Source organism: Ambystoma mexicanum, chromosome 2q (assembly GCF_040938575.1).
Source record: "Ambystoma mexicanum isolate Mex_15411 chromosome 2q, UKY_AmexF1_1, whole genome shotgun sequence".
Taxonomy (NCBI): Eukaryota; Metazoa; Chordata; class Amphibia; order Caudata; family Ambystomatidae; genus Ambystoma; species Ambystoma mexicanum.
Window position 1 is genome coordinate 640,362,747 of NC_090924.1, and position 22,182 is coordinate 640,384,928.

At 46.2% G+C, this 22,182-nt stretch overlaps 1 protein-coding gene across 2 annotated transcripts in view; it reads left to right on the top strand.

Annotated features, from left to right (window-relative positions):
* PARN (poly(A)-specific ribonuclease) overlaps positions 1-22,182 on the top strand; it is a 1,047,754-nt gene that overhangs the window by 448,252 nt on the left and 577,320 nt on the right. For both annotated transcript variants that reach the window (XM_069647825.1, XM_069647826.1), the window contains exon 15: positions 3,687-3,729. In XM_069647825.1, the coding sequence (XP_069503926.1) occupies positions 3,687-3,729 (43 nt within the window). The remainder of the gene's footprint in view (positions 1-3,686; positions 3,730-22,182) is intronic.

Here is a 22,182-nt window from a genome sequence, read left to right on the forward strand (position 1 = left end):
CACCTTGTCCCGCGCTCAAAACGTGGGGTAAGGGAGAACCCTGGCAATCGCATCCTGACTTATTATTTGGGAACACTTCTTTCGTTTTTGAAACCCTATCCCCCACTATTTCTGTAATTGGCTGTAAGGAATTGGCATTAGGTTTTTTAGTATAGGCCTTTTTATTTGGACACAACGCCACAAGGACTGCCTTATTTTTCATTTGATGGTCAAAGCTTGCTCCCATCTTAGATTTATGTTTAGCTTCGGCATTTTTTTCTCCCTGCATTTACAGTTTAATAAACACCCTTGAACTTTGATCACTTGTTTGTCTTTACTGTTGCCATTATGAGTTCCTTACACTACTCGTATGCATCTGATGAATAAGAATTCCTAGGACAGCCCCATTTTTTGGCCATGCCAATCTTAAATGGGTTTCTTGTAGACATTAATTGGAGGTCAGTGGTTTCCTCACTTTAATTTGGGGGTTCTTATCCCGAACATTCCAAGACATTGCTTTAAGACATACCAATACTGCTTAAATGTTAGAAGAAAATCATTGACCTCCACACTCAACTATAATAATGTATTGTTTCCACTGGGCATATCCATCCAGTTGAGGATTGCTGTGTGTAATCTCTTAATGTTGATATCTGTAATGTCTCTCCTATTAGGACCATGTATAGGACCTGTCACTATCTCCAAGACGGGCTTCTCTGCCTTATAAATAATACTAAAAGGCCCGTCAGAATGGCCGCCAAATTAATCTCCAACGTCCTGTCACAACCCACTTCTAGCCCTTACCCTACAACTAAAGGATAAACTAACCAATGTCCTTCCTCAGGAGAATGTCTCCCTTCTCCTGCTCCTCCTGGATAGTGTGCAAAAAGAATGGTCTCTTACAACCAAGTGCCAGGGGTAATGACTCTGTTCCCCTGTTGTCTTTATCTCAACTCCTTGTTCTGTACCAGGATAATTAACCCTCTTCTCCTGGTGTTCCTTGGCACAGATCTTTCTTACTGGTTTCAGCTTCAAGTATACTTTGCCACTCTGGTTTGTTGCTAGCAAAGTCCCACATCTTTTTTTTTTATAGGGTCCCAGACCCTGTTCTGCAGGCCATTGGTTCTTTTTTCCCACTGTGACTAGGAAGATTTCCTCTTATGGCCGCAGTTTCTACTTTTGGGTACCAGACCCTCTTTTCTGGTGGTCAGTGGTTTTCCCTTTACCACTTCGACGTGTAAGATTTCCACTTATGCTCTCAGTCTGTTTTCGGGTTCTAGACCCTTCTTTGGTGGTCAGTGGGTTTCTGTCTGCCACAGACACGAGCAAGATGACACTGGAGACACGACTGAGATTGACTAGTGTAAGGGAGAATTAGCATTTTAAGGCCAAATTCCCTCTACCTGTGAGACCACCAGCACTTTTTGCTGGACTTCTGGACCTTTTTCTTGCTCTCCTGAATGAGGGAAGTATTTTTCTCCTCATTCATTATTTTTGCTCTGACCATGGTAACCCTATTTATTGTGTTTTTTACTTCATTTTATGGAGTCCTGCTTTCCTCCGTACTTTTAAAAGGCATCTGTGTTTCACTTTTGAAGCACACAGCAGCCTTTGTGCAGTGTTGCTGGGCACTCTTTGGGCTCTCCTTTTTATATTTTTATTTTCCATAAGAACTACTGCTCTCAAGGTTATAGGGATATGTTTATCCTTAATGTTTCCCTTTGATAGATCAGCACACACCACCCTATGTGGAGTGCTGAGGGGTTTCCTAGTATCACCTTTCGCTCTGCTCCTGTAACATTTCTGATAGAGTGAAAGCATACAGTTAAAGCTTGTGGTAGTGAAAGTGTTCTGACTTTTGTGCAGTTTATTGCTTCCATGCTGTCTTCACAGCTGCGGGCTATGCGCAGCAGGGTCACAATTGACCCAAAATGTTGACTTGTTTCATTTATCAGCATTTCTTGTATAGTTTCTTTCTTGGTCCTACTACTGTCCTGGGTGAGGAGTGTCCTGGTTTTAGTTTTGTCTTCAGCGGGAACCACTTTTATAGCTTGCTGAGTCTACAGTGTTTCTAAGAGGACAGGAAGACGGGGAGGATCAAGAAACTTATCAGTTGTTTTCTAGTGTGCCTGAAAGGAACCAGTTCCCACTGGGGGACGGGGGATTGGAGGGGCCTAGTTCTGATTTGACAGCTGCCTGCCCTTTTCTGCAAACTGCAGTGAGAGTTTGCTGAGCACGAGTGTAAAATCCTAATAAAAGGTGAGGGTACTGAGGCAGAAGACTAGTCGAACATTGGAACAGATAAGGCAACGGAGATGCCTGCAGCTCCCTTCCAGCAACCAAGAAGAGTCGGTTTATGTTCTGAACTAGTTTTCAAATCAACAGAGGAGCTCCGAAGAGGACACACCCAATCTCTCTACTAGCCCACCCCCGCGCTCTCTACCCTCACTCACCTGCGCTCTGCCCCCAACCCCTGCGCTCTCTACCCCCTACCAATCCACCTCATCTCCTCTCATCCTTTCTCACTTTATTTCTTACCCTCTCACGCTGCTTTCATTTTTCTTCTTGCTCATCTTCGATGGCTTGCTCTTCCAATGGCTTCCTCCCTTGCTCTATTCCCCTTCCCCTTCTCATTCTATTGCACACCTGCACCCCTTCTCATCCTCCTTTTGAAACTTTGCACTCAGTCCTTGCACCCTGGTACTTATAAATGCAAAGAATAGCCGTAAACGCCAAACCTATTGGCATGGTCAATGCTGGTTTTTTCTGTAAAAGTGACAAACTCTCCCCAACTGTGCTTAGTATTTTGGCTCAGCGATTCTTTACGTTTCTTTAATTATTTCTTTACATCACTTCTGTGATTGTCATGATTTGGTGCTCCCATATTTAGGTATACTCTGCCTAAACACAATGTGTGCAACCTGTATTACCGAAAGAATTGAGCGACCTAGAGGGTACAATTGTAGTCTATGCATCACGTGATATGACCTCATCATGCAATTGTACTTTACTGTAACTCCATTTGGGCTACAAATGAGCTCTTTGAAAAGGTGGGCTGTGGTATTCAAAGGTCACTGTTCGAAACTTATGTCAGCAGACTGGTACTATCGTTTAGGTTATTTATTCTTTGCTGTTTTGTCTTACAATAAAGTTTGTTTTTTCATGTTGCGTTTTAATTACATCATTCTGTCAAGAATTGACCATCTGGTAGGGAGAAATGCAATTGCTTCTGTTATGTTGCAAATTACAATCAGTCTTGGCTGATCTCATCAGCAGTGTCACTTATCATGCCAATAAGCCTCTTGCTCTTCAGGGCACGCATTCAATTATTCGACCTCCTCCCCCCAACCTAATACTTGAAATGAGAATGTAGCTATGTAGTATTACCAAAGTATTAAATTTACTATAAACATCTGGAAAGTTGTATATTTTGTATCCTGGTTGTTAAATACAACTGGTGCAATAATGCTGTGGTGCTGGAGTGATGAACCTAAGCCCCATTGCACGCACAGAGTGGCTGAGATGACAATACGAACCCTGTGTCACTTCACAGTTTCCTTATGTACCCCAGTCGTGTGCACCTATCATTTTTAAGGGAATCCGTGTAAGCATACTGAAGAGCATGTCACGTTTTAAATTGGTTAATCTGTTTTTAACTTTCTATATTGATTACTGGTACCTAACATGCAATACAATTTGTCTTCTAGACTTTTGGATACAAAGCTGATGGCGAGTACGCAACCTTTTAAAGTAAGGGCTTTTCCAGACCATATTTTAATAATTTTGCCTGTTGTCCTTGAGAGCAAGTTAACTTTGTTTTAATTGGAGGAATGACATTTTATAGTGTGGATATATTTTACTTTCTTTACACTCTTATAACTATTGAGTTACAATTTCAAATGGCTTCCAAGGTTTTTACTTCTAGTTGGCATGGTTACTGATCACATACACCCTGTATGTCACGACTCTAAAATCGATGAGTGGTATTGACGTTAAACGTTCATTTAACAAGGTTCTATGAGGAAAGCTAACTGCCACAACTGGATTGAATAGTTGCCATTAATCTGCATTATTCATAGTTCCTTCCTCGTAGCACTTTTCAGGAAGCATACCCACTCTGCACACTGGCGTCTTGCTTCCTTTTATTTTTATATTTCTAATGCAATCACCACAATGCTCTCCTATGTAAAAAGAATCCCCTTCCTCACAGTCCTCAGTCTTCCAGAGGATTAATCTTGAAGATCCTACTGCTGCATTTTCTCCATTCCCTCCTTTCAATCTGCAAGTGAAGAGGTTGATTTCCTTGTCTCCAAGGTGGCCATGAACCCCTGCATGGCATCCAATACCACGCAATGCAATTTGCTGGAAATGTGCCGAAACTGAGATGCGGATGCTCACCAATTATTTCAGAATCTTGATGTAGGGCATTTTGAATGTTTACATTGTATTGCGGTGGCTTGTTGGAAAAATCGGATGCCATTTTGAAAGGTAATTACGAAGAGGGTGAGATGAACCAAATAGTTTCTAACGTCCTTAAGTATAACTACTTGTTGGTGTAACGAGTGAATGACAAAAATGTGCCTTATGGGACAGTTGGCAGGCAGGTCTGAGTCACAATGGTAAGCCACAGTGGAGGGTTTGCAGGTTAGAGGGGTAACCTTGCAAAAGAAAACAAGAGCAGCCAATACTTTTTGTTTTGGGCCATCTCATTGTCTGTAGACCACAAGGTACAGCCAAAAGGATACTTTTTCTGACTGCTCCTCCTGAACCCCCAAAGGCATCCTCGGTAGTGGTTTAAACTGGTGTCGATTGGTTTAAAGCCAGACTCCCCAGCTTACATCCTGTGGTTGGGCCAGTGCCTTGGCAGGTTTTTTTGGGCCCACCTGATGAGCCTGTGTATTCTTTCTGGTGATGTGATTGAAGGACTGGCTTAGGACAGCTCAGTGCTGAATGCATTCATTGAGAAACCGTTTATCTTCCTCAGATTTCTCCCTGATTTCCTGGAAGATTGCTGCTGAAGATGGGCTGCTGCAGCGAACCCTTGTGTAGCCTTACTCGCTGGAGCCTGGCTAATTTTTCCTCGCATCCTGCTCCTCCTTCGTTAACTAAATCCTATCCTCTGCTCTTCCTCCGCTTCTTGCTTTCTCCTTTCTGGCTCGACTGCCTGTGCCTTTGTGGGACATTTTCCTGGTCTTTGCAATGATGCCTCGCTGGCACTCTTCTGGCGGGTTGGTGTCTTCCTGTCCTGGAAGTCTGGTGGCTTGCTTCTGCCAAGCTTCAGCTCGTTTTTTGTGAAGTCCTTTGTCTACTTCTGCCATTGCCCATGTTGAGATTTGCTTTTCTTGTTGGTCTACTTAACCTTCCTGCTCCCCTGTCCTGGAACCTTGGTCAGGGTTCCTATGTGCACTTGACGTCTTCATGAATACGTGCTTCTGTCTTTCAAGTGTTTGTTACTCTTTTGATTCATCTTTAACTTTGCTTTGTTTCGAGTACCTTCAATTCTGAAGTCCCAACTGTGCCTAAATTCGGTGCCGCAACTCCCCATTCTCAGTCTTCCACATCCAGTGCAGTGCCTTTGTTCTGGATATTTACTGGTTTCTTCATCGGGTGTCACTTGGGTCCATGAGAAGTGACTTTGAGCTTCCCCCTTGCACTGATTTACATTGATTTGAAGTTTTCTTTCTGCTCCCTCTGCAACCAGCACTTCTTGGCGTGCGGTTTCTCGAATGCTAGGATGTTTTATTTTTTTAAATTTTTTTTATTTTTTTTTATTTTTTTACATTTTTTTTATTGCTTGTAGGATTAACTCTGGCAGACCTCTGGGATTGGGCGTTCTTGTGGGAGAAATGTTTTCCGAAGTGTCACATAGGGCCCTTGAGCTTTTAGAACAAAGAGGGGGATTTTGGGATTGAAAACTGATTTTATTGTAGTTTTTAATATAATAACCTCTGCAGTTCACTGTGCATAGAAAGAGATGGTGTTTCTGTAAGCACTAGTAGTTAGGTTGTTTTTACTTGTTTCTCAAGCAAACTGTATTTGCTTGGCCCTTTGCAGCGGTTTGCTTATGTTGGAACACTTTTGTTTTCTCTAAGATTTATATGGTCCTAGTATTCACCCTTTAGATTTTTTTTTGTGTTCCTGGCAATGTTATACTGTGTTATGTACTTTAGCATTGTGGTGTATGTTCCCCAGTACTTATTTGACATGGTTTTATTAATGATGCAATTTTAAGGGTTGTGTATGTCAGGCAGTAGGTACATTTACTTTGGTACTAGCCCACCCCCATGTAGGAATGAAGCCAAACTACTCTGCTACGTTGCTTACCAGTGAATGTTTGGGGCGAAGTTTCTTTAGGTTAGCAGCAGAGCCGAAGAGCAGGATTTCAGTTTTGTCGAGGGGATTGGGTCCTCCGACGTATTCCATATCTGACACATAATCACCACAGCTGTGCTGCTTCGGAAAATCTTCTGCGTCCTGTGTCGATGACGTCGATACGCCGCCCTCGGGGACGAACTCCGACGGCGCTGGATGTTATAAGTAGGACACACGACGCCCGTAACCTCAGTTCCGTTTTTTCGGCGAACGTGCTCGTTTCGGAGATCTCGGCGCGCCTCGACTCTTTGGAGTTTCTGTTCTTTCTCGGTACTTCAAACCTGTTTGTATTGTGAAGTATATTCTTTGTGAAAATGTCTACGTCGTCTTCCACCTCGCGTCCGGGCTTTAAGAAGTGCGGGGACTGTGGGTCCAAGATGTCGGTGACGGACTCGCACAACGCCTGCCCCTGATGCCTCGGGGAGGCCATGACACGGATGACTGTGTCGACTGCCAGTCGCTCACGTCCAAAGCCTTGCAGGAGCGCAAGAAGAAGTTGTCGGTAGGTAAGGTGTCCAAGCCATGGAAGTCGAGGTCTGCAGGGCTTTCGACGGACTATTCGAGGGGCGATTGTCGGCATCGTCGTTGGAAGTCCAGTGGGTCTCAGTCCCGGAGTCGGTCCTGCCTCTTCGAGGCACTCCCGGAAGCACAGTCATCTGTCGCCTTCCCTGTCCTCATCCGAGGAATCCGCCCGTTGGCGGGTCGCTTATCCCACCATGCATGCGACGCCGGAGGAATGGGCTTCCTTCGAGAAGAAAATGTTAGCGATTCTCGAATCGCAGGGCACTGGTCCGTCCGCGCCTCCGAGTGGGGTCGGTCATGATCGGTCGAGAGACACCGCTCGCACGCCTTCGGGCTCGGGTGGTCGGCACGATTCGCGGGAGAGGTCCCGCTCGGACAAGGGGAATCGTTCTCGTCATGCCCGTTCAGGTCCCGTTCCTCGACGTGCTCGAGACTGTGTGCACCCGTGGTTTCTTCGAGGAGGATGTCAACGCCGGTGGCACCGAGGTTGTCGACGGACTCTTTCACGGCCCCGCCTCCTAAGAAGTCGTCGACGCCATCGGCTCCCAGGCTGTTGAGACACGCTCGGGGCTCCAGCCTCGAGGCCTGTGTCGACGCCGTTGATGTTGATTCACTCAACGCCTTTCGAGGCCGTTTCGACGGGGGTACCCCGGGGCTCGGTGGAACCCCCTAGAAAGGCTCTGGTCAAGGTCAAGCATGGCTTTGTTCCACATTCTGTGCCTTCTTTCTGCCAGCTTGAGTTTATTTCAGTGGTGGATGAGGGCTCTGATGATGGCATGGTTCCTGATACGGTGCCAGCCGAGATTCTATCGGGCCATAGCCAAATTGAGGACCTGAGGCAGTCCCTGCACGATGCCAGTGGGCTGGACACCTCTCCGGAGGTGGAGTTTTGTAGGCCTGAGCCTGGCACTCATGCAGACTCCTCGTACCGGCGCCTTATGTCTAGGGTCACCGAGTACTTGGGATGGTCTGCTCCCCCAGGTGATTTTCTTCAGGATGACCTTACGGATATCCTCGACCAAGGTCCACCAACTGACCCGATACTGCCGCTCCATATGGCTCTACAGAGGAGGGTGGCGGCCGGCTTGGACTGCTCTGGAGAGTCTCCCGGCAGTGGGCAAGTCTTTGCCGCGAAAATAACACCCAGCCAGTAGCGACCCCTGCTACTTGTCCAAGCACCCCACTCCGGAGAGTTTGGTGGTGCAGGCGGCTACGGCCCCGGCAAACCAGGCATCGTATCCTACCATCCCTCCTGATAAGGACGACAAGCGTTTTGACGGCTGGGCGAAGAAAGTGTTTTCTTCGGGGGGTATGGCGCTTCAGGCGGCCAACTCTGTATGTGCCTTGTCACGTTTCACGCACAGTCTGTGGAACTGTTTCCTTAGCGGCTGAACATATTCTCGAAGGGGACGAACGGGATGGTTTCCTTGCCATGGTTCAGGATGGCAATGATGCCATGTGTGAGGCCGTTCAGTCAGGTTTGGACATGGCAGATTGCGTCAGCCGGTCCATGGCGGCGAGCACCGTAAAACGCAGGTTTGCGTGGTTGCGGAAGTCAGGGTTTGCTCCTGATGTGCAGGCCCGGCTCCTCAACATGCCCTTTGGCGGGGAACATCTTTTTGGCAGCAAGCCTGACGAGAGCCTTGAGAGGTTGCAGACCTCAAAAGCTGCAGCGAAGTAGTTGGGAGCTGCAGTTCGCCAACCTCTGCCTTTTCGTCCTAGGGGACAGCAATGGAGGGGAGGTGCCTTTCGTTATTACTCATTCTTTGGTAAAGCGAGAGGAGCTGCCAGTCAAAGGGGTCACTGTAGGAGTGCCAGAGGTGGAAAACAAGGTACTTGAGGTGCCAAGGCTGCTCGGGCTATTGCCTCTTTGCCCTCAGGCAACACCGCAGCCGCTTCAGCTCAGTAATGAGGCCATGTCCCATGGTTCGCCGGTTGGGGGAAGGCTGGCTCAGCATCTTGTAGAGTGGCACGCCATTACTTCAGATGTGTGGGTTCTGGAGATCATAACCCACGGCTACTGTCTTCCTTTCCGGCAGAGGCCTCAAGACAATACACCAGGGAATCTCTCTGTGAAGAGTCTGGATCCGCTCCTTGCGCAGGAAATTCAATCCCTGCTGGAGAAATGCGCCTTAGAACTGGTGCCTGTAGCAGAGAGGAACAAGGGATGGTATTCCCCTTATTTTTTGATTTCCAAGAAAGACTGAGGGTTGAGGCCCATCATGGGCTTGCACGGTTTGAACAAACTCCTCAAGAAGGACAAGTTCAAGATGGTTACTCTCTCTCTCAAGTCCTCCAGGCCCTTCAACTTCAGGACTGGTTGGTGTCTCTCGACCTCAAGGACGCTTATTTTCATGTGCCGATACATCCAAAGAACAAAAAGTACCTGAGGTTCGCGGTTGGCGACTCGCACTTTCAGTTTCGGGTCCTGCCGTTCGGATTGACCTCCGCCCGAGGGTCTTCACCAAGCTCATGGTAGTGGTGGCAGCGCACCTCAGGAAAGGGGATTCACGTCTACCCCTACCTGGACGACTCCCAAGCAAGTCCTGGATCTGTCGGTCACCTGCCACTCCCTCCACAAGCTGGGCTTCTCCCTCAACTTATCGAAGTCCCATTTGACACCAACTCACAGGCTCCAGTACATCGGAGCAGTGTTTTCCTCCCCAGGTGAGGGCTCATCACATTCAGCAAATTGTGCACAAGTTTCAGCTTGCCCAGAGTCTCCCAGCGTTCGAGTTCTTGAGATTGCTCGGTCTCATGGCATCCTGCATTCTTCTGGTGCCGGAGGCCAGGTTGCGCATGAGATCTTTGCAATGGGCACTCAAGCTCCAGTGGTCTCAGTCCTCCGGCAGGTTGTCGGACCCTGTTCAGGTGCCGTCCTCGGTCACCCAGGACCTTCTGTGGTGGGCCATCGAAGATAATCTGATGAAGGGGGCTCCATTTTGGCTACCCTGGCCGGAGGTGACGATCGTGACGGACGCATCCCTCACGGGATGGGGGAGCTCATGCCAACGAGTTGAGTCAGCGGTCATTGGTCTCTGTCGGAGTCCAGACTCCATATCAATCTGTTGGAGCTGAGGGCCGTCAGGCTAGCCCTGAAGGCTTTTCTGCCGACTGTGCGAGGGAGGAATGTCCTGATCCTGACGGGCAACACGGTGGCCATGCACTACCTCAACAAAAAGGGGGGGGGGCAGGTCACTTCCTCTGTGCAGGGAGGCAATGCAGCTCTGGTTCTGGGCAATCCAGCAGGAAGTTTCGATCTCAGCAGTTCATCTGGCCGGAGACGAAAAGACGGCTGACGCTCTGAGTAGGCAGAGCGCATTCTCTCACGAGTGAGAGTTGGCTCAGGAGATTCTCCTGGAGATCTTTGCCCTTTGGGGGACCCCTCAAGTGGATCTCTTCGCCTCCAGTGTCAACCGGAAGTGTGTGAGGTTCTGCTCGCGGGAATTTCCTCCAAAAGGAGCCTTGGGAGACGCGTTCATGGTGGTGGCCATTGCCTCTGCTGTACGCGTTTCCTCCAGTCCCCGTAATCCTGCAAGTACTGCAGAGGTTACGAAGGTTCGGTTCCCGGATGATCCTCATTGCTCTGGCGTGGGCCCGGACGACGTGGTACCGGGACCTTCTCGACTTGTCCATCTGCCCTCCACGTTGTCTTCCCTACCAAGACGATCTGCTCTCACGGGAGGGGGGTCAGGTTCTCCATCCAGAGGTCAGATCCCTCAACCTTCACGCTTGGTTTCTGAAAGGTTGAGGTATAAGGATTGGGACTTCCCTGAAGACGTGATGGAGGTGTTGCTCTCGGCCAGATGGCCAGCAACAAAGTCCCTGTACCGTTGCCGTAAGTTCTGCGAATGGTGCAGGGTTAAGAATGTGGATCCTTCTGCATATGACATTCCCATGGTTCTGCCTTTTTTGCTTTCTTTGGCCCACAAGGGCTTGCAAGTGGGTACCGTTAAAGCTAACCCGGTGGAGCTGTCAATATTTAAGCGCTCGTCTGAAAATTCCTTTAATTTCTCAGTTTCTGAAAGGGCTCACTAATGTGTTCCCTCCGTCACCTTTCCAGGTGCCCCGTTGGGATTTTAACCTTGTTCTCAAGTTTCTGATGGGTGCTCCGTTTGAGCCTTTGCATTCATGCCCTTTGAGACTGTTAACTCTTAAACTGTATTTTTGGTTGCGGTCACTTCCGCTCGCAGAGTGAGTGAGTTACAGGCACTTTCAGTTAAGCCACCCTTCACTGTGTTTCATAAGGACAGGGTTGTTCTTAGAGTTCGTCTTTCCTTTCTTCCAAAGGTGGTGTCGGAGTTTCATTTAGGCCAGAAGGTTGTTCTTCCGGCGTTTTATCCTCCTCCAGATCCTGGTAAGGAAGAGGAGAGGCTCCATAGGCTGGATCCTAGGAGAGCGTTAAGCTTTTATATTTCACGCATGTCCCGGGTCAGAGTGGACGATCAACTCTTCATTGGTTACGCTGGAAAGAGTTTGGGACAGGCTGTGACGAAACAGACTGTCTTGCTGGATTATTCTGGCCATTTCTGAGTGTTACCGCTTGGCGGGTAAGGACCCACCGGTTGGCTTGCGGGCCCATTCTACCAGGGGTATGGCTGCCTCTACTGCCCTACAGAGGGGGGTTCCTATTCAGAACATCTGTGATGCAGCCACCTGGGCTTCGGTACATACTTTTGTACGTCACTACTCCCTCGATTCCATCCGTGGGCAGGAGCTGGCCTTTGTCAAGGCGGTCCTTTACTCCGCAATTTGATTGGGCATTCTAAATTTATGTTTTCTAAATTCTTTTCCCACCTCCTTGCATTGGTACTGCTTTGGGAGTCTGTCATAGATATGGAATACGTCGGATGACCTAATCCCCTTGAAGAACAAGTTACTCTCTTACCTGGTGTAACATTCTTTCGATGGGATGGTCCGACGATGTATTTCATATTGCTCCCTCCCTGCCTTCCCCGCTACAGAATTTCCGATTGCAGCTTACGTTTCCGCAAGGCTTTGTGTGTCAAACTGGCAGAAGACTGGTGCTACACGTTCTGGGGAAAAAACTACATCTGAGGCTATTGGCGTCATGCGTCCTACTTATAACATCCAGTGATGTCGGCCGTCGGAGGAGGTCCTCGAAGGCGACGTATCGACCCAGACGCCAAAGATTTTCCGAAGCAGCACAGCTGTGGTGATTATATGTCATAGATATGGAATACGTCGTCGGACCATCTCATCAAAAGAATGTTACCAGGTAAGAGAGTAACTTGTTCTATACATAGTCGGCGAGACGCAGGACCCTTGGGTACACCGCAGGCTATTTTGATGGGGTCTGCTGATGCCGATGTAGAGAAAACTCGAATAGTTCGTTTGTCCAAAAATGATCGGACCCAGGCTATAGCCTCACTTGAGAATTGGGCCGCCGATCCAAGTGTTCACACAAGACTGTGTGGTCCACCAGGTCAAAGGCCGCAGACAACTCAAGGAGGAGTAGCATGGCAGTGTTTCCCTTGTCGTTGAGCTCGTCAATTTGGGTTTTGAGATCAATTAAGGCTGTCTCTGTACCGTTTTGAGGTCTGAACCCAGATTGGTGGACACCTGGGAGTTGGTTAGATTCAAGGTAACGCTGAATTTGTAAATAAGCTACTCTGTCTATTATCTTGAGAAGGAAAGGTACCGTATTAACGGGCATATAGTTGGTGGGGATAGAAGGGTCTAGGGTTTGTTTCTTGAGAGGTAAAACCATGACTCTTTTGTTACTTGGTATAGTGTTAGTAGTTGTTAGCTAGGGCATGCTGGATGCTAGTGCATCATTATTTACCTTTTTAGGTGTGCTGTCAGGTGGGGGTACTGGGGAATCCAGTTCCCTTAGGATAGCAAATAGTTCCTTGGTGGTGTTGGAACGTGCGTTAGTAATCCTTTTGTTGAAAAGGTTTTTTTGTGAGTAGGATTTATTTTTTGAAGTTGTTAGCGAAATGTTTAAGTTGCAATTTGTTTTCTTCAGACGGGGTGTGTCGCCATTGAGATTCTAATTTCCTTTTTTGCATTCTTAGTTCTTTTAGGTGAGGGGTGAACCAGGCATTGAAGTGAGCTTGTTGTTTGCTTTTGTGTGACTTCAAAGGTGCAATGTTATTTAGGGCTTTATTCATAGCTTTATTGTAACTCTCCACAAGGAGTTTGGGATCCAGGTTATTGGGGAGAGCATTGATGGTAGGGAGCAAGAGTGGCAGGAGGTTGTCTGGTGTGATGTTTTTTTTTAGATCTGGTGGGTAGGGGAGGAGCCATGGCTTTATCTTTGGTAATCTGTTTATCTAGAGTTAAGGAGAAGTTGATTAGGTAGTGGTCTGTCCACTGTTGAGGGGTAATTTTATTGATTGTGGTATCACAGTTCAAAGTGGCAACCCAGTCGAGGGTCCTTCCTTTGTTGTGCATTGGGGTGAGGACTTTTTGGGTTAGGCCGTGTTCAACTAGCATGGTAGCTATGGATTGGGCTGGTTTATCTTCGGGGTCATTGAATCCGAAGTTATTATCTCCCAGTAATAGGAGTTGAGATGAGTCTTTAGTATTATTAGTTATGAGGCTAGATAGGTCCTCCTCAAAGGTGCTGTTGGGGCCAGGGGGGGGCCTATATATCAAATAACTAGTTAAGGTACGACAATTGGAGATGGGCAATTTGGCTGTGAGTAGTTCACATGACTTAAGGGGAGGTTGAATAAGTTGTCTTAAAGCAAGATTTGTTTTTGCTATAATGGCAAGACTGCCTCCTTTACTGTTGGGTCTATCCATTCTAATTAGTTGGTAGTTTTCAGGAATGGCTAGGGAGAGCGCTTAGCCTGCTGCTTCGTGCAGCCAGTATTCTGTGACTGCCAGAAAGTCGAGGTCATCAGATAAGATGTCAGCTATTTCTGTGGCATGGGCCACTAAAGATCTGGCATTGATCAGGGCTCCAGATACTGTAGTTAGATTAGACATATTCTGGAGTTTTATGGGATTACGTTTGGGACTTGGGAGTGTCTCAGAGTGTGGTGAGGTGGAGTTATGCTGGGCATTGGAGACCTTGTTACTATGAACTACGGGCTCATAAAGGCGAGGTAATCTAGCTCGGAGTCTAGTATTTATATCCAAAGTGGGGCATGGTACCTGTTTAGAGAGGGACATGACTAAAATTAATGATAAGGTAAGGCACAACGGCCGCCTGGGTTTTTCTAGAGCACATAGTTGTAGCTGGGTGGGTAGGTAGAAGAATGGGCTTGTGCAACGTGGTCAGTGGACGTGATAGTAGGTGGAATCAAAAGGATTCAGAAGGAAGTGGGCACAATAGGCAGGTTCAAATCGGAGCAGTGGGCGCAATAGGCGAGTTCAAATCAGGGCAGTGGGCACAATAGTCATCAGGGCTGGTTCAAGTTAATGCAGGCTAGTCAATACAGTAGAATAGGCTAATCCGATTTGTCGCATGCTAGTGACAGTTATTTGAGTTGTCGCAGAGCTGCACAGTGCAGTTCTAATATAATATAGTAGTTTGGCCACTGCAGTAGGATGTGCAGAGGTACAGTAGGCAGCTCTGTTGTATTGGCATGAGGGTTAGTTTGCAGGTATGCAGGTATGCAATGGACTAGAACATGGTAGTTGATTCAGTTTCAGAACAAGGTACAATGTGATAGATGTTTCAAAAATAGGATGGTAGCTTCAAGAAAGGTACTAAACATGAAAGTGGGCATTGCGGAGGGTCAGCCTAGTTGCTGTGTGCATATATATCAGACAATTGATATTGTATGTGCTTAAGCGTTAATTACAGGTGTAGCGATCGCTGTTAGGATATCATCAGGATTACATGAGGTAAAGAAATTTACAGATCATCTCGTATGCCGAGAGTGAAGATATTAGCAGGCACATGGTAAAATGTTGTAAACAAATATGCGTGAGAACAGAGCTTGCAGGCAATTTGCAAAACTAGGGTATGACCGTATTCACTTAATCTGAATGCTTGTGCATAGTATTTGCACGTGGTTGGTAATGTGAAAAACTATGCAGTGACAAACACGGGAGTGCTTATAGGAAAGTAAAGGAGTATTTCTGTGAGGCATGTTAACTACAGCACGATGCTCGTTTACATAAATGGGCAGTTGCACACTTACTAGGTGGGTCTGCTTGCCGGTCGCGAGGGATGAACATTGGTGAATTGTTAGGCACGATAACTTCTTGAGGAGCAAGAGTACATAAGCAGTGTCTGGCTGAAGGAGAAGGGGTGTAGGCACGTCCCACGGCCCTCCCGGCTCTGACAGGCTCGGGACAGGAAGAGAGCCTTTGTGTTGTGGGCCGGCTTAGAGCCTGTCTGCTCACGATTGGTGCAGAAGAAGCACTGAACAGCCAATCAGGGAACTGGCTAGAGAGCTTGTATCAGAGTCGGGAAGAAGGTGCAGCTCAGATCAGGCGAGCGGCCATCTTTAAGGTTTCTAGCCTTGTGGTGCTCAATGGCGGCTTGGAGCACTTTTGTAGCGTGCTATGCAGTGGAAAGTGATCCCAGCTGATGGGGGGGCCTTGGCGTAAAGAGCAGTTAAATGTACTGCTATTCTACTGCGTTTTCCGTTACGAGGGTCTTTGGTGAGTCAGGGTTCATGCCCCTGGGAACTCGATCCTGTAAACCACACCTAGAAAAGAAGTCTGTTACCGATATTTATTTCACCTTGCTTGCTTTTTAAAAATAGATTTATTTACTTACTAAACTGTTACCGTGAGTCTTTGCCTCTGGGCCCTGCGGTGGGTCATTAATCGAGATACTCACCTTATGGGTCAGGGGGTCCATGGAGTCGGAGTTGAGGTTCCTTTTTGAAGTCTGTCAGATTTCCATTGACAAACATTATTGCTGCTTTGTTGCATCTTCTGGGGCTTATGGTTCTTCAACAGACCCTTGGATCATCTTCATTGGGCTCTACTCTGGCCCTCCCGGGGGTTTGATGCCAAATCCGTACCTTCCTTGCATTTCCCCCATGGACGCTGGACTATTGCTTTTGCCCCATTGACTTGTGCAACTTTCTGCTTACTATGGGATGCTCCTAAAGTGACTTGGGGATGCTTACCGGACTGTGGACATTTCTCCTGTACCCAGAAGGGGTTAATGGGGTTCTAGGACAAGAACTGGGTTTCAATGGATTGCATTCTCCCACAGATTCCTCATCCTGATAAATACCTACCCAGCGTCGGCTGTTGGGAAACTTTGAACAGGGGCTGGGGGAAGGGGGGTGCGCAGTGCCGCTCGACATCTCCGTTGTTGAGGACTCCCTTGTATACAGCCGTGCCATTACTCGATCGCACGTGACATCGGGCGTGGTATAAAAGGTTGCACTACACTCAATACCCCAGTTCCTTTTTTCCGCATGCTCAGCACGCTATCGGGACACGCATCAGCATGTTGGCCCAAAACCGTCCGGGTTCAAATGTTGCAAGGACTGCAACTCCAAAATGTCCCTCACAAACCCACATATTATTTGTGTGGGATGTTTCGGAGAAGGGTATGACATGGAGCAATGTGCTTTCTGCCTTTCGGTGGACCCACGCTCATTGGAGCATGACAACAAGGATCCAACGCCTGATAAACATTGTGAGGGTTGTCCTAAAAAGTCGAAGAAACGCTCCCACTCTCGGAGGGACTCCCACTCTTCATCGTCGCACAAGAATAAGCGCAGATGCGATTCCAACTTTTTGTATGATATGGGCAAGTCGTAACCTGTGCCAGGAAGGAGTGGGAGGATTTTAAAACTGAACTGCTTAAGGTATTTGAGAAGGCCTCAGCTGGTACGGCTTCCGCCTCGATGCTACTGGCCGGCTCCAACTGCGCCCGGTCCGTCTTGCACAAATGATGCCAAGGAAGGGTGCAACGCCCTCGAGCGAGACACTGCAGGAAAAACTTCCCCCAGCGCTGGAGATGTCAGCAGCACCCTCGGGCCAAGAGGCACCGTGGGTAGCCCCGCAAAATAGGAGCTTCATACCGGACTCTCGTTCCGTGTTCTTCCATTCAGTGTGGTCGATATTAGATGAGGAGGGTGACCAGATACCATTCAGGTTAGCGCTTATGGGGTGTGTGACGATGGATCCGTTGCCCGATTTTCATAGCGGACCAGATTTGCTTCAGCTTGCGGAGGGCCTCCACAACACCATTGGATTGGACAAATCTCTGCATATGGAACTCCAGCAGGTCAACTCTTATGCGCACCCGAATTCGCATTACTGCAAGGCGGTCAAGAAGGGCATTTGTAGGCTTGGGGCTCAGTGCACCATGAAAGCCAGTGTTACAGTATGATGTGACCGTTCTTGCCTGTGGGTCGCAAACAGAACAGGCTTTACCCTTGTACGTGGCGATAGCCGACCCGGTTCTCGCCTTTTGGCAGCACCTGTGTTCATCATCAGCAGTCAACAGAGTTCACCAAGAAATATAAGTCGGCGAGAGGCGACCTGCAATTTCTGACGTCCCACCTGAACCCAGAGGGGTTAGTGGTACAGGCTGCGACAGTTTCTTCAAGGCCCTAGATGTCAAAGCTTCAGACTGAGTCCAAGAAGGCCGATGTCCGGGTTCAAATGTTGAACGGACCAACTTCAAAATGTCCCTCAATAACCCACATACTGTGTGGGATGTCTGAAATCTTGGAAAGTGATCGCTACAAATATGAAAAGGGGTTAGTGACCCGATATTTTTTATGCGAAAGGGTCGGTGACCAATACTGAAAAAGCATTATTTCTTGGATGAAAGGAGTGAGCAGAGAATGTAAAAGCCCTGGCAGGATAGTGAACCAAGCAAACAGTGAGTCTAGGACTCCTACCCATGAAAGGATATAAAGCCCTAGCAGAGGACTAAACCGGGCACTGTGCGACCTATACCCAAGAAACAGAAATGTGATATCCTGGCAGGAGAGTAAACCAGGAGCGAAAAGAGAAGTTAACCTGAAAAATAAGTTAACAGTGGGACTGTAAGAACGAATACAAAATGGAAGACCCATACCCCTTTAAAGGATCAGTGATGAAGTCGCAATAACCTGGCGGGAGAGTACACCAGGAGTAAAAAGAGGAACAGTCAAAAGAAAAGGGGTCCAACCATGCCCCCTTAAGGTTAATTGTGATACAAAGTGTGATGAACTAAATATTTAAAAGAAAGGAGATTCTGGGAAAGAGTCTTCCACCTTGAACGTCTATAAAGTGACCTTCAAACTACCAGAAGAAATATAAAGGAAGGGGGACGATACCTTCCTGGTTGAACTTTATTCCTTTGTTTTCGACACCTTATAACATTGTTTTGAATTCTGAAAGAAAGCTGTTGGTACCTAGTTTACAGAAATCCTTTTTACAATATATATCTATATCTCCAGGACCTGGCTAGACCACCAGTCAATGAGGAGCACTCTGCTTTCAGTGAGTTAGATACTCAGTCCAGAACTCCGAATTTGGTGAACATTTCTTCTTTATTTAATCATAATAGATTGCACACCATAGCTCCATAACATATAGCCGCCATCAATCCCAGCTCTCCCAAACAAAAACAGTTGACTTGTTTTGCGGCACCACTTGCCGCTTGCTCACAACACTGTGTCTCTTGACACCACCTTGTTTTAAGATTACTGGCATCATGGTAGTGGACATAGAGGTCATGACAATGGACATCAAAAAGGGACTAGTATCCCATGAAAAACTTGGCGGCCATCTTATAATGGGCTCTGTAGCTAGGATGCATTCACTGCAAATAATATACTGCCCCTGATATAATAACCAAAGTGGGCCATCATAGTTTAGTTTATTTATAAAGCGCGTCCGAACCCTTGGGTAGCTGGGTGCATAATCATGTGCACAGCAGAGTTACATATCGTTATACGAACATCATGATACAACAGACAGAGCATACATTGGTCCAGGCTCTGAATGTTTACATACAAGAGTAGAATATACCGAGAAGAGTGTACAGAGAATAGGCACAAAATAGTTAGTGGCGAGTGAGGACGGGGTTGCAGGTTGGTCCTGAATAGGCTGTAGATAGAGTAAACATTACTGGTTGCATTACAATTACATTGCAGGTAGAGAGCGGCAATCTCATAATTGCAGATATGTCAATGCATTAGTTCTTGTTTGAACTTTACCGTCCTCGTTCACATTCCATTGAACACCATTATCACTTGTTAATTTCGACATTAAATATTTTCCAAATTAGCATTTCTAAAGTATAAAATGTTATAATCTCAATGCATTAAGTGCTTAGTGCATGAAAACAGGTTCGTCAAACATTACATCTTAAAGTGCATAGTGCTAGCAGCATAAGTTTACAAAACCAACAATTTGGTTTATTATAAGCAGCATCTGTCTGTAAAGTGCATAGTGCTTGCAGCATATATATAAAGTGCATAGTGCTAAAGTACTGACTTCAAATGCATGATGTTCGCAACTTCAATTTTTTGAACCATAATCTAATATGTTTGGCGAATGCCAATAGGTTGAGACCATATCTGCCGTATCTGATTTCTTAGGCCAGTCAGTTCCCTTAAAGGTATCAATTTCCAAGACATTCAATACCCCACACCTGTGACAAATACTGTATACAAAAACACCCTTAAAAAGGTTATAAAAACCACAGTTAAAAACATACCACAACAATACAAAACGTGATGAGTCATTATTAAGGACTTACGAACGGTGTTAAGCTAATATCCTAAAAAAAGTATAAAGTTCTTTGTCTACGTTATGTCCATTTAGCTGTTTGGTTTCACAATCAAGGATACGGGTCTCTTGTCTGAGCTTTCTCTCTGTCTCCACTTCTTGGGCCACTCTCAATGGTGTGGACTCCAAAAAAGGCAAACTCTTCATGTCGCTCTTATGATGGTCTTTAAAATGTTTTGCCATTGGATAATTTGCATATTTGTGTTGGATGGCTCTTAACATGTTGCACTCTCAATTTTAACTTACATTTAGTGCTCCCAACGTACCACTTTTTACATGTGCATAACAGTATGTATACCACATACTGTCTCGCATGTGATTTTCTCATCTATGCACACCGTGGCTCCTGGTATGGGGTGCTCGGAAGTGGCACAGTTTTTTGCAAATTTACAGATGTTGCACCTTGTACACTTGTAAAAACCTTTCCGTCTGCTCGTCAGCCATGTATTAACGTCTGAAGCTTCTTTTTGCGTAAAACTATGTACCAATATATCCCTAATTGAGGAATTTCTTCTGAAGCTGATATCGGGGTACTTTTTCAATGTTCTTCCAATGTCCTTGTCTATGGTTAACTTTCCAATGCTTTTGTAGAGCCTGTTTCACATCTGGCGTCTGACTATTGAAAGTCAAAATGAGGCGTGTCAGTTCACTTTGTGTTCTTCCTTTTTTGTTTCTCCACCAAAAGAGCTTGTCTGTCCTGGCTTCTTGCTTTCAAATATGCGCTTTCTATAACCTTTTTTGGGTAGCATTGTCGTCTAAAACCTCTGGCTGTTATATTGCTCTCATGATCATAAGTAACCAGAGTGCAGCTATTTCGTCTTATCCTTATGAACTCCCCATAAGGTACGCTCCAGATTAGGCTTTTTGGATGTCCACTTTTTGCATGCAGTGGCGTGTTAGAGCCAGTTGGTTCTCTATGTAGCTCACACGTCAGTGTTTGATCAACTATGCGTAGATTCACATCCAAAAAGGTTATGAAGGAGTGGCTATGGGTTTCGGTGAACCGTAAATTGTTCTCATTCTGATTTAATAGTTTCACCAATTCCACCCAGCCTTGTTCATTTCCTTTCCAAATTATAAAAAGGTTGTCTATGTATCTGAGCCAGATGACGACATTTTCCATTAGTTCCTGATTTTGTTTGGATCCAGCCAATGTGGCTTCCCAGGCCCCCATGGTTAGATTTGCATAGGATGGGGCGAAAGTAGTGCCCATATCTATGCCTTGTACTTGTCTGAAAATTTCCTCGTTAAAAATAAACACGTTGTTAGTCAGGCATATATCCATCATTTGAAGAATCTTTTGCGTATGTTCATAGTAATTAAGTGATTCTCTGTTGAGGTATCGTTCGCATGCTTTCTTACCATACTCATGACCGATAGCTGTATATAATGACACCACGTCCATTGTGGCCATCATATAATTGGATTCCAAGGGGATATCATTTACCCGGGATAGAAAGTCCTTAGTATCTTTGAGATGAGATGGCAATGCGGAGACAAATGGATAGAGTATCTCGTCAATAAATTTGGACATGTTCTCCAGTGCAGAACCTACCAAAGATACAATTGGTCTCCTCAGTGGTTTTTTAATGTTCTTTTGAATTATAGGGAGAAAATATACCGTTGGTGTAGTGGAGTTCGTTATCTGTATGAATTTACAATGCTCTTCAGTTAGAATGCCCTTTTGTTCCCAACTGGCTATGAAGTCTTTCACCTTTCCTTCCAATTCTTTGGTGGGATTCTTTTTAATTCTTTTGTAGCATTTGTTATCGTTCAATTGTTTGTATGCGTCCTTAATGTAATTTTCGCGGGTCATAAGAACGATGTTCCGTCCCTTATCCGAGGGCTTGATGATATAGTTGGTAAGATCTTGTAATTCTTTTATGGCCATTCTGTCCTTTATAGTGAGATTGTCTGTTGTCTTCTGTCCTTTTCGTCATCTAAGTTTTTTTAAGATCTTCAATAACCAGGGTTTGAAACGCATCGATGTTATTGCCCATAGTTGTCATAGGGTTAAATTTGGACTTTTGTTTTAAACTGCTTTTTACTGTCCAATCCGTTCTGATGTTCAGTTCTCCAAAATCTATGGGTTCCTGTTCTTGTCCAGCGTGTAACTCTGTGCCTTTTTGTAACTCTACCAAGTCAGATAGCACACCTATTTCAGCAATGGATATTTCGGTTCTTCCTTCCAATGCTGTGGTTTTCCGTGCCTTGAAGTCTGTGGTGGCAAAAAACTTTTTTAGACGTAACTTTCTGACAAAGTGGTCAAAATCATTTCGGGTTTGTACGTAGTTGAAGCCTGATGTTGGGCAGAAGGTGAGGCCCATACTGAGTAGTTTCTCTTGATTGGCTATGATAATGTGATCTGACAAGTTAATCTTGAAACTTGCCTCTGTGTCTTGACTCATGTCTTCTACTTGCCAGAGCGCAGAGATCTGCCCGGGGTACTGTTCGATGCACTTGTTGCCCCTCTGCCCCCTCCTCGTTTTTTTCAGCCACCTCTGCCTCTTCCCCTCATTTGGTTTCGACCTCCTTGCTTGTTTTTGTTTTTTGCCGTCTTGGCAAAGCAGTCTCATTTAGTCTAAAAAATGTAGCCGTGTAGTGGACTCCACACTCTCACTGCCAGTGACA